The 16,122-nt window shown below is 42.5% G+C and overlaps 1 protein-coding gene across 5 annotated transcripts in view; it reads right to left on the reverse strand.

Annotated features, from left to right (window-relative positions):
• The window catches only part of LOC117532127 (serine/threonine-protein phosphatase 2A 56 kDa regulatory subunit gamma isoform), a 70,021-nt gene that overhangs the window by 39,156 nt on the left and 14,743 nt on the right, over positions 1-16,122 (reverse strand). The window contains exon 1 of one of the 5 annotated variants that reach the window (XM_034195409.1): positions 2,803-3,001. The exons of 3 other annotated variants lie outside the window; for them this stretch is intronic. In XM_034195409.1, the coding sequence (XP_034051300.1) occupies positions 2,803-2,896 (94 nt within the window). In that variant the 5' untranslated portion in view covers positions 2,897-3,001. Of the gene's footprint in view, positions 1-2,802; positions 3,002-16,122 lie in introns of those variants that run through there. One more of the 5 variants, XM_034195407.1, reaches the window with a different exon arrangement.

The following is a 16,122-nucleotide window of genomic DNA, read 5'->3' on the forward strand; positions in this document are numbered from 1 at the left end:
TTAGGAGCACTGTGAAATTTCTTGATACAATTTTATTATTAATGCAAAGACACATACTGTACAGAGAGTACCTTTTCCACACACACATGCACATTTTATATGATTTAATTGTTGTATTTATTTCATTGTTTTTTACTTCCTTTTCTATCGTTATTTACATCATTGCTTTTGTCCATTTCATTACTTTTTGCTGTGTATTTCTTGTATTATTTTTATTTGCAAAACATCATGCTATCCTCATGCACTAGCCACGGAAAGCTCTTAACCCAGTCTGATCTGAATTTCTGAACTTTGCTAGTAGTTCTAGACCTACTGCCAGTTTCACTGCCTGTTGCCATCTCCTCCTGATCCTCCTCACCATTTTCCTCATCTCCCGAGGTTCCCTCCCCTGGTTCCTTGGGTTTCCTTTGAAAGTACGACAAAATCATTTTCTAGTCTCCTCACGCACCTTTCGTTGTAAATGTAGCTGCTATGCTAGTGCTCGCTTATCTGACTGCACAAGCTAGTCGCAAGCCAAGACTCAGAGCGTAGCGAATCAGTGCAGCTTGTGCGTTGAGACGTCACTGCGTCATCACAAGAGTCTACATTTCCCCATTCGGTCACATTTTACAAGGGAAGGATAAAAAAGGAAATATTAAGTTGTAGACTCTTGTCGATTTGTACAGATGTGGGAATGGTTTTCTCTATGGGATATACAGTGGTCCCTCGTTTATTGTGGGAGTTACGTTCTAAAAATAGCCTGCGATATGCGAAATCCGCGAAGTGGCCAGCGTTACTTTTTACAATTATTATAGACGTTTTAAAGCTGTAAAACCCCTCACTACACACTTTTCTCAATCAGGCATGAACATTTTCTCACTTTTCTCTCATGTGTAAACACTCTCAAAGTTCAAACCTGAGTAGAAAAATAAGACCAACCTGTTTTCAGGCCCAAACATTTGTTTGAGAAATAAAAATAGAACGTTTTCCTATAAATAATTATGATGGCTTTTAGAACTAACGAATTTAATTTTAACGATCAACGTACGAGGTTGGACACATAAATTATTAATAGTGACTGACCAGTATTTCACAGTTCCTCTGATCGCGCCTCTTCGTCTTGGCGCCGCTGCACTGTCACGTCTTTTTCCACTGACTCACACCTCACAGCAGGTGTCTTTTTCCGAGTGTAGAACACAGTTATGGGTAGTTGTTGGCGTTCTTTTATCTTCTGGGTGAGAAGATTCTTATAAACAGACACGCAGAACACAATGTGCGTGCTCTCTCTTTGCGGTGTCGCGACCGGCTGCTTGATGAGGCTGCGGAACACAATGCACTGTAAAAAAAAAAAAAAAAAGCATGCAAAATTGGACTAAAAAAAATCTGCGAAACAGCGAGGCCGCGAAAGGTGAACCCCGTTATAGCGAGGGACCACTGTATTTATTTTAGGAGCAAAATGCGAATGAAAGGGTTGAAATACATTTTCGCACACGTGCGCCCGTTTTATTCTTTTTTTCCTCGCACAATCAAATTTTAGGCGCAATATGCGAGCAAAACGCTCGCACTGTACAGCCCTGGGTTGACAACCAAAAACACGGTCCTTTGACCTCATGGACAACTTACTTGTGACAAATACCTGTAATAATAAGGCTTCTTGTGTGGTCAATTGGCATAAGTGATGCAAGCGAGCACACATACAGAGGCACAGAGTCCCACACAACAGGCGCTTTATATATAGGATCCGGATAACCCTAACCCCACAACACTATCTCCTAACTCTTTTCCCCGAACTGCAACACACAGGTAAATGTTACTTTTTCAGGCAAAAAATGCAAATAATATGGACATACATCTGAAAGAGTATTCAAAGGACCTGTCAATAACTTATTTAGCAGTGGCACCACATTTTCAAAAACAAGGCCAAATGTGACACAACAGACAGTAAGAGAAGTCATCATTCAAGAATGCGGGCCATCTTAAAATGGAATTGCAATCTGAAGGAGACACTAGGTATGAAAAGGGCCAACCAGACAATCAGAGAGACTACACAAAGCTTGACTGTTCACCAACACTGCACTGCCATTCAAGGCAGTCACTTGTGCGGGTCAATGGAGTGAAATCAATAATAGCCCAAGGCTTCCAGAGCTGCATCACAGCGGTAACAGGCTGAGCCTTTAAACATGACTGAGTACATTGTGTGCACATTAAGAGGAAAAGTTCACTGTCCCGCAAAACATTACTACAACACTGCAGCTGTGCCTCCCTTACCACACCACGAGCACACAAAGTTGGCACTTCATTTCTTGTCTTGTTTTGAGAAAGGACTTTTGGAGCTCATCAACTGACACTGATTGGCAGAGGTTGAAGATGGGGGAGGTTCTTCTGCAAAGCAGCTATGATCTGAATGAAGTTTGTACCCAGATTTACTGTAAGGTGCCAAACATGTCTCAGCAATGACGAACAAAATTAAATTCCCCTTCAGTTTCCACCCCAAAGGCCTGCAAATATTGATTGTGCGTTAAACTAGACATGTACACACATGAAACACTTCCCTTGGCTGTGACCTCACTTCCTTTGACATCACTAGGCTGGAGGGGGGATGGGCAGAGAGCGGCTAGCTAGTAAAACAAGGTTTTATGTTGCTCCCTCGCCTCACAATTATCCACACAACCACAACAAATAATAATTCCTTTCACATAGAGGAGTGCCGCTTTTCAAAAATAAATAAAAACTAGTTGTTAATTCAAGCGTTTGAACGCTGACTGACCGAGCAGTAACCAGTGGAGCAGAACAACACAGGAAGAATAATTTGTCATTACGTACCTCTGAAGTGCATAAGAGCCACCGGCTGAAAAGGCCCGTTAGAATTAGGTGCATCCACAACCATCCTGTCGCCACCTTTATTGCATGTCAACATATAAACCTTGACCAGGAAGACGGCGATCCACTCAAGGCGACAGATCAGCCTCCATTTTAACACAACAGCGGAGCAGAAAATGAAGCTGCTGGAGGGAACAGGCTAGCTAGTGACGTCACTGCAAAGGAAACAGCTGATTGGGTGAGCCCGCATTGGTCCAGAGCAATAAAAACGAAGGCTGCTCGGAGCGACGGAGGATGATTGGATGAACATGCTGAGCTGGAGGCGGGATGTGCGTTTGGAATTTTTTTCTGACTCCTCCCTCTCGCTGGTGACGTTCGTCGGTCTTCCAGGCGGCCTCTGCTACTGATCTGAGATCAGATCAGGCGGCTCCACCGTTTAACCGTTAGCGGATCATTTTTCAGCACAAACTGATTCTAGAAACTGTTTCTTTGTTTTCATTATTATATGGCACTTTATAAAATAGATACAACATGCTCATAAAATAATAACACAATAAAGCGTAAGCACTTGTTTCGATTGTGGGACCACGCACACGCACGCACACACACACACACACACACACACACACACACACATATATATATATATATATATATATATATATATATATATATATATAAAATTTAAAAATCATAATTTTCTTTCAATTCTGTCTGTCACAGTTGAAGTGTACGCACGATAAAAATTACATACCTCTCCATTGTTTGTAGATGGAAAACTTGCAAAATCGACAGTGGATGAAATACTTATTTGCCTCACTGTGTGTGTCTATATATATATATATATATATATATACTCAACAAAAATATAAACGCAACACTTCTGGTTTTGCTCCCATTTTGTATGAGATGAACTCAAAGATCTACACAATATCACCATTTCCCTCAAATATTGTTCACAAACCAGTCTAAATCTGTGATAGTGAGCACTTCTTTGCTGAGATAATCCATCCCACCTCACAGGTGTGCCATATCAAGATGCTGATTAGACACCATGATTAGTGCACAGGTGTGCCTTAGACTGCCCACAATAAAAGGCCACTCTGAAAGGTGCAGATTTTGTTTTATTGGGGGGGAATACCAGTCAGTATCTGGTGTGACCACCATATGCCTCATGCAGTGCAACACATCTCCTTCGCATCATCCGTGAAGAGAACACCTCTCCAACGTGCCAAACACCAGCGAATGTGAGCATTTGCCCACTCAAGTCGGTTACGACGACGAACTGGAGTCATGTCGAGACCCCGATGAGGACGACGAGCATGCAGATGAGCTTCCCTGAGACGGTTTCTGACAGTTTGTGCAGAAATTCTTTGGTTATGCAAACCGATTGTTCCAGCAGCTGTCCGAGTGGCTGGTCTCAGACGATCTTGGAGGTGAACATGCTGGATGTGGAGGTCCTGGGCTGGTGTGGTTACACGTAGTCTGCGGTTGTGAGGCTGGTTGGATGTACTGCCAAATTCTCTGAAACGCCTTTGGAGACGGCTTATGGTAGAGAAATGAACATTCAATACACGAGCAACAGCTCTGGTTGACATTCCTGCTGTCAGCATGCCAATTGCACGCTCCCTCAAATCTTGCCACATCTGTGGCATTGTGCTGTGTGATAAAACTGCACCTTTCAGAGTGGCCTTTTATTGTGGGCAGTCTAAGGCACACCTGTGCACTAATCATGGTGTCTAATCAGCATCTTGATATGGCACACCTGTGAGGTGGGATGGATTATCTCAGCAAAGGAGAAGTGCTCACTATCACAGATTTAGACTGGTTTGTGAACAATATTTGAGGGAAATGGTGATATTGTGTATGTGGAAAAAGTTTTAGATCTTTGAGTTCATCTCATACAAAATGGGAGCATGCAAAAATATGTTGTACATTAGTTATTGGTATAATTACACAAAATCTGTGTAACCTTGATTTTATTTTTATTCATTTATTTTAGTTAATACCTGACAGGTTGGGCCTCCAGGTCAGTATGTGGAACTTTACTATGCACCTGTCCCCTTACGTCCACATTTTAATGTGACGCCGTCCTCTATAAGTGCGTTTTAGTGCCTTTCCTCTCCCCTTTTGTTACTGATGTCCGAGGGAGAGGGGCATGTCGTGTAGAATCCACTGACCAGAGGATTTTTATTTTTATTTCACTGTTTGTCAGAAATTAAATGGAGACGACCTCCAAAGACACCCACGTCTGAGACTCTCCTTCAAACACAGCGCAGTCAGTCACAACCGGTTCTATATATATATTATATATATATGAGGGCTGTCAATAAAGTAACGGTCCTTTTTATTTTTTTCAAAAACTATATGGATTACATTCATATGTTTTTACGTCAGACATGCTTGAACCCTCGTGCGCATGCGTGAGTTTTTCCACGCCTGTCGGTGACGTCATTCGCCTGTGAGCACTCCTTGTGGGAGGAGTCGTCCAGCCCCTCGTTGGAATTCCTTTGTCTGAGAAGTTGCTGAGAGACTGGCGCTTTGTTTGATCAAAATTTTTTCTAAACCTGTGAGACACATCGAAGTGGACATGGTTCGAAAAATTAAGCTGGTTTTCAGTGAAAATTTTAACAGCTGATGAGAGATTTTGAGGTGATACTGTCGCTTTAAGGACTTCCCACGGTGCGAGACGTCGCACAGCGGTCCCAGGCGCCGTCGTCAGCCTGTTTCAAGCTGAAAACCTCCACATTTCAGGTTCTATTGATCCAGGACGTCGTGAGAGAACAGAGAAGTTTCAGAAGAAGTCGGTTTCAGCATTTTATCTGGATATTCCACTGTTAAAGGAGACTTTTTTATTGAAAGACGTGCGGACGGGTCCGTGCCTCGGGACGCAGCCGGCGCGGTGCGGCGGCACAGGAAAAACACCTCCGTGTTGATAACCATTTGTAAAATCCAGGCGGCTTTTGATAGCTTTCAGTGGAGTGAGTATATGAGAAATTGTTTAACAGCAGGAGATGTTCCAACTTGTCCTTAAGGCTTCCAGCAGAGGTGTTTTTCCTGTGGCGGAGCGTCACGGCGGCTGCGAGCCGACGCTGCAATCTGTCCGCACGTCTTTCATTAAAAAAATCTCCTTTAACAGCGGAATATCCGGATAAAATGCTGAAACCGACTTCTTCTGAAACTTCTCTGTTCTCTCACGACGTCCTGGATCAATAGTCCACTTCGATGTGCCTCACAGTTTTTGAAAAAATTTTGATCAAGCAAAGCGTCAGTCTCTCAGGAAGTTCTCAGACAAAGAGATTCCGACGGGAGGGGTGGACCACTCCTCACTGAAAGACTGCCCACAGGCGAATGATGTAACCGACAGGTGTGAAAAAACTCTTGCATGTCCACGAGGGTTCAAGCTTGTCTGATGTAATCGCACGTGATTCAAATCCATATAGTTTTTGAAAAAATAAAAAGGTCCGATATATTTTTCTAACAGACCTCGTATATATATATATATATATACGAGGGCTGTCAATAAATTAACGGTCCTTTTTATTTTTTTCAAAAACTATATGGATTTCATTCATATGTTTTTACGTCAGACATGCTTGAACCCTCGTGCGCATGCGTGAGTTTTTCCACGCCTGTCGGTCACGTCATTCGCCTGTGAGCACTCCTTGTGGGAGGAGTCGTCCAGCCCCTCGTCGGAATTCCTTTGTCTGAGAAGTTGCTGAGAGACTGGCGCGTTGTTTGATCAAACTTTTTTCTAAACCTGTGAGACACATCGAAGTGGACACGGTTCGAAAAATTAAGCTGGTTTTCAGTGAAAATTTTAACGGCTGATGAGAGATTTTGAGGTGATTCTGTCGCTTTAAGGACTTCCCACAGTGCGAGACGTCGCTCAGCGCTCTCAGCCGCCGTCGTCAGCCTGTTCAAGCTGAAAACCTCCACATTTCAGGCTCTATTGATCCAGGACGTCGTGAGAGAACAGAGAAGTTTCAGAAGAAGTCGGTTTCAGCATTTTATCCGGATATTCCACTGTTAAAGGAGATTTTTTTAATGAAAGACGTGCGGACGGATCCGCGCGTCAGGACGCAGCCGACGCGGTGCGGCGGCACAGGAAAAACACCTCCGTGTTGATAACCATTTGTAAAATCCAGGCGGCTTTTGATGGCTTTCAGTGGAGTGAGTATATGAGAAATTGTTTAACAGGCAGGACATGTTCCAACTTGTCCTTAAGGCTTTCAACAGAGGTGTTTTTCCTGTGGCGGAGCGTCGCGGCGGCTGCGTCCCGACGCGCGGACCCGTCCGCACGTCTTTCATTAAAAAAATCTCCTTTAACAGTGGAATATCCGGATAAAATGCTGAAACCGACTTCTTCTGAAACTTCTCTGTTCTCTCACGACGTCCTGGATCAATAGAACCTGAAATGTGGAGGTTTTCAGCTTGAACAGGCTGACGACGGCAGCTGAGAGCGCTGCGCGACGTCTCGCACTGTGGGAAGTCCTTAAAGCGACAGAATCACCTCAAAATCTCTCATCAGCCGTTAAAATTTTCACTGAAAACCAGCTTAATTTTTCGAACCGTGTCCACTTCGATGTGTCTCACAGGTTTAGAAAAAATTTTGATCAAACAAAGCGCCAGTCTCTCAGCAACTTCTCAGACAAAGGAATTCCGACGAGGGGCTGGACGACTCCTCCCACAAGGAGTGCTCACAGGCGAATGACGTCACCGACAGGCGTGGAAAAACTCACGCATGCGCACGAGGGTTCAAGCATGTCTGACGTAAAAACATATGAATGCAATCCATATAGTTTTTGAAAAAAATAAAAAGGACCGTTACTTTATTGACAGCCCTCGTATATATATATATATATATATATATATATATATATATAAGTGTAGTTTGAATTTTTTTTAAATAGTGACCAAGTTACAAAACCTCAAATTACAAATTTCCTCTCCATTTTCTTGTGAAAATCAATATGCATGATCCTCCTTTCCATAAAAACGAGGGTTCTCAAAAATTTGTTAGCCTGCACTAGCAACAAGTAGAGAGTATATGGAGGAGTAACCACTGATTCCTGTTTTGTTTTTTTTCTTTAATCGGTCAGCAGCATAGCAAAATGTGAACAGCAGATTAACTATGTCCCTTTTTGGCCTCTGTAGTGTAACATGGCAGTCTCTGTGAGGGGGCCGCGCCCATGTACATATGAAGGGTTCATTCTAAGCTTATGAAAACAAACACATTGAGTCCTTGTTGCAGGTAGGGTTGTCACAATACCAGAAATACCAGTGATATTACATGTTTCTCAATACCAAAATCAATGCTATTCAAAAAAACATAATTAAGTTAATAAAAACAGTACATAGCAAAAATATCTATTCTTTTAAGCTTTAATTAGACATACATAAATAGTATTCACTCAATGCATACAATAAAATGTGCACCACATAGCGCCCTCTAGATTGACATGAGTTTGATACCATTATCATAAAGGAAAATAAGAGTTAAGGAGATGTGAAGACGGCCAGATTTATCACTGAGGCACTGCCACCGTTAGTATTCTCTCACCGAGGGGCCAACACCTCTCTGAGACATAGCATACATTCCACATCCATGACAACCACTGACGGCATTTTGTGAAAGCTGCCATTTACTTTTGACTGGTTGGACAGGTTGGTTTACTATACTTTAACATTAAAAATAAAAAACAACTTTGCTCAGGAGTTTCACAAAGGAAGTAAGTAGAAGCTGGACTGACACATTAACAGCTGAAGTAGGCGGAAGCCGGAGCACCCAAAGGGAACACATGCTAACATGGGGAGAACATGCAAACTCCACAGAGAAAGGACAAGATCCAAAGCGAATTGTGGACCTTCTCATTGTGACGCTACAGTACTTATCCACTAAGCCACCATGCTGCCACATCAACTTTTCCTTTGTTCATGTGACTTTTTTCAATCACTGAAATGTTTTTACAAAAATGTGTTTCTGTTTTCAGTGTCTTTGACTTATTTCCCAGTCATAAAGTCCAGTAAAAGGTGTTAATTATTGACATTATTGCATGTAACACTTCCAGTGCATTTCAGGCTTTAGTTTTCCATTATGATGTCATCAGTAAAAAATATTAAGGTTCACATACAATGTTAATCAGCCTAGATTATTCGGTTTATATCAGTGGCACGAATGTAATTAGTTTATTTATATAATGACAAAAATCACAACACAAGATGCCTCAAGGCACGTCATAAGGATAAGGTCTAATCATACCTCCCCCTCAGATCAAGTATAGTATAGGCAACAGTGGTAAGGAGAAACACCCTCGAGTGTTTTAGACTGTAGGAAGAAACCTTAAGCAGACCAGACTAAGAAGGGTGACCAACTACTCTGGCCATACTACCATTAACAATCAATCAATTCAAAAGGTACAACAAAAATTGACAAACATGCAAAGACAGACATAACAGAACTATGCATCCAGGTAATAATTCTAGTGGTCATAATGACCAGTAATCAACCAGGTGGTAAAAATCATTGGCTTGTGAAGTGTGGTCTTCATAGTTAGCTGACATTTCAAATCCCTGGTACCACCACTGGCACATAAATCATCTCCTTACTCTAATCACAGTCAATAAAATATCTTACGGCTTCTTTCATAATGTCATAAGGCAATAGGCCTCATCAGGTAATATCAAAGTATTCTTAAAAGCTACTCAGTTACAGGTTGTTACCATTATTTAAATATCAGTGATCAAAGCCAAGATCTGCCACTTGATCCAGATCTGCACCAAAATTGAATCAGCTCTTTCTTGGCTCAAGGTCTACCTCCCTATCAAACCAAATTCAAATCAGTTCATCATTTTGACCTATCTAGCTGATAAAGAATGAAAGAAATAAACAAATGGCAACAAAAACATAACTTTCTCAGCAGAGATAATAAACCCAATATTTGAAATGTGACTGCGATGCAGAATTTCCAATTCCATACAGAAGATGGCAGTACAGGCTGTTGCAACTGTGCATGAGCCAGCGCTAACAAAAGCTCATCAATAAATGTTTCACTACCAAGAAACCACACACTCTGTTCTTGTCTGTATGCAGTCTTGACCTGCTGACTACACTTTGTCACACTGCTGAGTTACATACAAGCTTATCTACTCATTCTTAACCTTTAAAAACAAAAATGTCTCCTAGATGTAAGTAAGTCAACAAATATGTCAACAGTTTTGCTGATGATATACTAATTAAAAGTGGAATGAGATTTGCATGTAACATGGCGTACATTATACCACAAACAACCATAAACGTCACCCATCCCTAGCAACATGATACATGAACTACTTCACCGTCTTTGCATGAAAACAGCAGCACAACTCCTTCTAACTTGCAAATCCTACGTGCATGACTGCTGTTGCCATATCGCCGTCCACCTCATCCAGGTATGAGAACAAAACATAGTCGAGAGGCACTTACAAGAAACCACTTAGGTCAGATCCTGCCTGTAATGCTGTGTGTAAACAAAGAACCCATGAAAGATTGATGCAAATGTTCAAACAGCAACCTCACTGTCTCATCTCATCATCTGCACCAGTGCATCATGTGAATTGATACAAGAAATCCTGACATGGCAACGACATTCACTACCCATGGTTAATCTGCATAGTGACAATGAAAATGACTTTCTGTACATTGAAGTTCTTTAAAGAGGACTTATTGTGGAAAAGCTTTTTTGATCTACTCTTTGCAGTTAAAATGTGGTTTGTTTCATGTCATTTCTGTGCATGCAGAGCAGGTAGCTCAGTGGGATAGGAGTTGGACTACCAATATGTAGACCTGGGTTTGATTCCTGATCACATTACCTGTGTGTTTGGACAAGATACTGAATTGTCACATTCCACCCACCTGCAAATGGGTACCAGCTTTGAATGGAGAAGTAACCTGTGTCAGACTGGCATCCCTCCCAGGGTGAGTTGTAGACTCTCATCAGCTTAATGGTATGGAATCCACAGCCCAGTCTCATGCTTATTTTCATGATGCCATCATGAAACCCGTCACATTTTCGTGACACTGTGAAGTTTAGTTAACCCTAGCCCTAATCCTAACCATAACCCTAACTATACCCCCCCCTCCCCCCCGCACCCCAATTTTGTGATGCCATCACAAACTCATTTCATGATACCATCACATTTTGGTGATGGTATCATGAACTAATATATTTAATCAGTTTTTGTCATGCAATCAGAAGCTGGCGTGAGATTGGGTTGGGAATCCAAGGATTAGCATCCACAACAAGCCTCAGTACAGAAATAGGACTTCTTCTTCTGTGCATGTAGATATGCAGCTGCTACAAGTATAATTTAGGACCGAACAGCTCATTTGACATTTCTTTGACATATGCCACAGAAATCATATCTAGCATCTCAGGCATATCTAGATGCAAGAACAACAGCATCTCCACCTGCTTGAAGAGGTTCAACCCTGACACCGCATAACCCTGCAGATGTACCCACCCAGAACTCTTTCACCAACTTCGCAATTTCTTAGCCATATGCAACTTCTCAAAGTAGCCAACTCAGTGGGACTGTACAGCAGAGGTATTTGTCAAGATGGTATCATCACTTTCCATCACTATGGCATGGGAAGTATGACATGGTAAACAGTAGTTTTGGAGGAATTCAGTGCGTTGATTTTTACGTAAGCAGACTGAGGGTCACTAGACCACAGATCGTGTCACCTGCTTGGAGATTCCTCTCACAAATGCTTCCCCAAACGCCCCCTCGTGGCGCCGGGTCTGATATATACAGGTGCATCTTAAAAATTAGGACATTGTGAAAAAATTGTGTATTTTTGTGTATTTTAGAAAGTGACATTTTTATATATTCTAGACTCATTACATATCAACTAATGTGTTTCAAGCATTTTTTATTTTTTTGAGAATTATGGCCTATATCTCCAAGAAAATAAACTGTATATAGGCTTCTGTGGATGTGAGTGGAATAACTGGGAATGGTGCAACATTTGCCTGTTGTATCCCCACTCACAACCACAACCACAACCACAGAAGCATGTGACTCCTTCAGAGTTCTCATAAAAGTCTTGGTGGCTTTCTTCACAGATTTATTTCACTCATTTTTTTTAGAATAGCCTACTTGACACAGATTTACACACGTACCATACTGTATGTATTTCTTAATGATTGATGTAAAAGAAGGCCATGGCATATTCAGTGACTTGGAGATGTTTATGTATCCATCCCCTGATTTGTCTCTGGGAAACTGGCTGCAAAAGTGATAATTTAGTCCTTATTTTTAGAAAATTGTTCCACTTTTTTTTAATGTGCCACAGGCTTTAAATGCAAGAATGGATGTACACTGAAAAAAATAACCAAACTAAAAAGTGGTTTCAATTGGTAACACCTGAATGAATTAAGTTGTTTGAACTTAATTTAGTAAGTTAGATAAACTCTAACTTACAAACAAGTTCAAACAACTTAATTCATTCATAATTCACCAACTGAAATAATGCATTTAAGTTGGTTCAACTATTCTCTTTTAACAGTGTATATTAACAAAAATTAAATGAGGTTAACCAAACAATATGAAATATCTTGGGTTCATACTGTCTGAAATTAAACAGAAGTCAAAGTAAATGTAAGGCTCACTGTTTTTTGGGGAAGGGAGGAGAGGGGGAGTGGTATTTTCCATATCATTCTAACTTTTGCTGATTTGATGTTGTATAGGGTTTCCAGTTTGGTGGGCTCAGTCTCATCACTGCTTTTTGCAGATGATGTGGTCCTGTTGGCTTCATCAACCGGTGACCTCCAACACTCACTGGATCGGTTCGCAGCTGAGTGTGAAGCGGCTGGGATGAGGATCACCACCTCTAAATCTGAGGCCATGGTTATCAGTAGGAAACCGATGGATTGCCTACTCCGGGTAGGGAATACGGCCTTGCCCCATGTCAAGGAGTTCAAGTACCTTGTCTTGTTCACGAGTGAGGGGACGATGGAGCATGAGATTGGCCACAGAATCGGCGCAGCAGAGGCGGTATTGCATTCGCTCTACCGTACTGTTGTGACAAAAAGGAAGCTGAGCCAAAAGGCGAAGCTCTCGATCTACTACTGGTCAATCTTCGTTCCTACTCTCAACTATGGTCACGAGTGTTGGGTCATGACTGAAAGAACTAGATCGTGGGTACAACCGGCCGAAATGGGCTTCCTCAGGAGGGTGGCTGGTGTCTCCCTTAGAAATAGGGTGAGAAGTTCGGTCATCCGTGAGGAGCTTGGAGTACAGTCGCTGCTCCTTTGCGTTGAAAGGAGCCAGCTGAGGTGGTTCGGACATCTGGTAAGGATGGCTCCTGGGTGCCTCCCAAGGGAGGTGTTTCAGGCATGTCCATCTGGGAGGAGACCCTGGGGAAGACCCAGGACTAGGTGGAGAGATTATATCTCCACACTGGCCTGGGAACGCCTCGGAATCCCCCAGTCAGAAGTGGTCAATGTGGCATGGGAAAGGGAAGTCTGGGGTCCCCTGCTGGAGCTCTTGCCCCCGCGACCCAAACCTGGAAAAGCGGTTGAAGATGAGTGATGAGTGATGAGTGGTGGTGTATATTTAGTAGTAAAAAGATAGAGGAGATTTCAGGTCAACATAGGGTGAGTATAAATGTGAGTGAGACTGTAAAATGCAATGGCTCTATATTTTGAATGTTTGGCGTTTCCGTTAAATCATGTTTTCAGTGATTTGGTCTTACATTTATGACATGTCATGAAGTTTATTGTCTACTGGAGTCAGACTTCCATCAGTCAGCCCTCTGCTGGTTATATCTCATTCTTCTTGGTCAATCTGGAGATGCATCTGATTGCACATCATTTGCATCCCATATAAACGTGATGGTCAGTCTGTTCAGCTATAAATAATGTAGTAAGCAAAGACCTCAACGTTTAAAAGGCGGTTATGAAGATCTACCAAGGCTATGAATTGTTAATAGGATTCCTTTAATCCATATAGGCTCAAGATGCAAGTGCAGATAAAGCTCAGCTTGTATTTTCCAGAAGAAACAAAACAAAATGAATCTAAAGATACATCAACAAGTACTTGCAGTGCTTCACTTTTTCCACATTTTGTTATGTTACAGTCTTATTCCAAAATGGATGAAATTCATTCTTGTCCTCAAATTCTATTGACAATGTGAAAATGGTTTTTATGTTTTTTATTTTTGCAAATTTATTAAAAATAAAAAAAACAAGAAATCACGTTTACACAAGTATTCACACACTTTGTCATGAAGCACAAAATTGAGCTCAGGTACATCCTGTTTCCACTGATCATCCTTGAGATGTTTCTACAGCTTAATTGTAGGCTACTTTGGGTACATTCAGTTGAATGGACATGATTTGGAAAGACACACACCTGTCTACAAATAAGATCCCACAGTTGACAGTGCATGTCAGAGCACAAACCAAACATGAAGTCAAAGGAATCGTCTGTAGACCTCCGAGACAGGATTGTCTCAAGGCACAAATCTGGGTAAGGGTAGAGAAACATTTCTGCTGTTTGGAAGGTCCCAATGAGCACAGTAGCCTCCATTATCAATAAATGGAAGAAGTCTGGATCCACCAGGACTCCTCCTAGAGCTGGTCGCCTGTCTAAACTGAGCGATCGGTGGAAGGACCTTAGTCAGGGAGGGGACCAAGAATCTGATGGTCACTCTGTCAGAGCTCCAGCATTCCTCTGTGGAGAGAGGAGAACCTTCCAGAAGGTCAACCATCTCTGCAGCAATCCACCAATCAGGTCTATATGGTAGAGTGGCCAGACGGAAGACACTCCTTAGTAAAAGACACATGACAGCCCACCTGGAGTTTGCCAAAAGGCACCTGAAGGACTCTCAGACCATGACAAACAAAATTCTCTGGTCTGCTGATTGAACTCTTTAGCGTGAATGGCAGGCATCATATTTGGAGGAAACCAGGCACCATCCCTACAGTGAAGCATGGTGGTGGCAGCATCATGTTGTGGGGATGTTCTTCATTGGCAGGAACTGGGAGACTAGTCAGGATGGAGGGAAAGATGAATGCATCAATGTACAGAGACATCCTGGGTGAAAACCTGCTCTAGAGCACTCTTGACCTCAGACTGGGGTGACAGTTTATCTTTCAGCAGGACAATGACCCTAAGCAGCAGAGGTGGAAAAGTCCGGCTTCAGAAAGTAAAAGTCCAACCACACATTTGCTTGCCTCTACTGGTGGTTGGCTCTCACTGCGGTATTGTATCACTTCCTGTTCTGGAGCACAGCAGTGTTTTGCTGTATCTGTTAGCTGTTTAATCTGCGCAGTTAGATTGATCTAGATAACTAGATAACGATTTGTTTCACAGTGTAATCTTCACGTGCCTTAACTAAAGCACTCCCTCTGCTGAATCACCTCTAAATTATTTACACATTATTCACTTTGTGTGTTTTTAGGAATCCGCTAGCTTAGCGCAGCTACTAGCTCTTAGCCGATTTAGCATGCCGGCTTCTCGTGTCTCTCCCGCACTTTTCTGGTCTGGGTGTGAAATGTTTAGTTATTCCTCGGCCTCCTTTAGCAGTAATGGTACTTGTAATAAGTGTAGCTTATTCGTAGCTTTGGAGGCCAGGCTGGGCAAATTGGAGACTCGGCTCCGTACCGTGGAAAATTCTACAGCTAGCCAGGCCCCTGTAGTCGGTGCGGACCAAGGTAGCTTAGCCGCCGTTAGTTCCCGTTCCCTTCCAGCAGATCCCGAGCAGCCGGGAAAGCAGGCCGACTGGGTGACTGTGAGGAGGAAGCGTAGCCCTAAACAGAAGCCCTGTGTACACCGCCAACCCATTCACATTTCTAACCGTTTTTCCCCACTCGGCGACACACCCACCGAGGATCAAACTCTGGTTATTGGCGACTCTGTTTTGAGAAATGTGAAGTTAGCGACACCAGCAACCATAGTCAATTGTCTTCCGGGGACCAGAGCAGGCGAAATCGAAGGAAATTTGAAACTGCTGGCTAAGGCTACGCGTAAATTTGGTAAGACTGTAATTCAAGTCGGCAGTAATGACACCCAGTTACGCCAATCGGAAGTCACTAAAATTAACATTGAATCGGTGTGTAACTTTGCAAAAACAATGTCGGACTCTGTAGTTTTCTCTGGGCCCCTCTTGTTAGGAGAGACGGCGTCCATCCCACTTTGGATGGAGCAGCTCTCATCTCTAGAAATCTGGCCAATTTTATTAAACCCTCCAAACCGTGACTATCCAGGGTTGGGACCAGGAAGCAGAGTTGTAGTCTTACACACCTCTCTGCAGCTTCTCTCCCCCTGCCATCCCCT

The sequence above is a fragment of the Thalassophryne amazonica genome, chromosome 19 (assembly GCF_902500255.1).
Source record: "Thalassophryne amazonica chromosome 19, fThaAma1.1, whole genome shotgun sequence".
NCBI lineage: Eukaryota > Metazoa > Chordata > Actinopteri > Batrachoidiformes > Batrachoididae > Thalassophryne > Thalassophryne amazonica.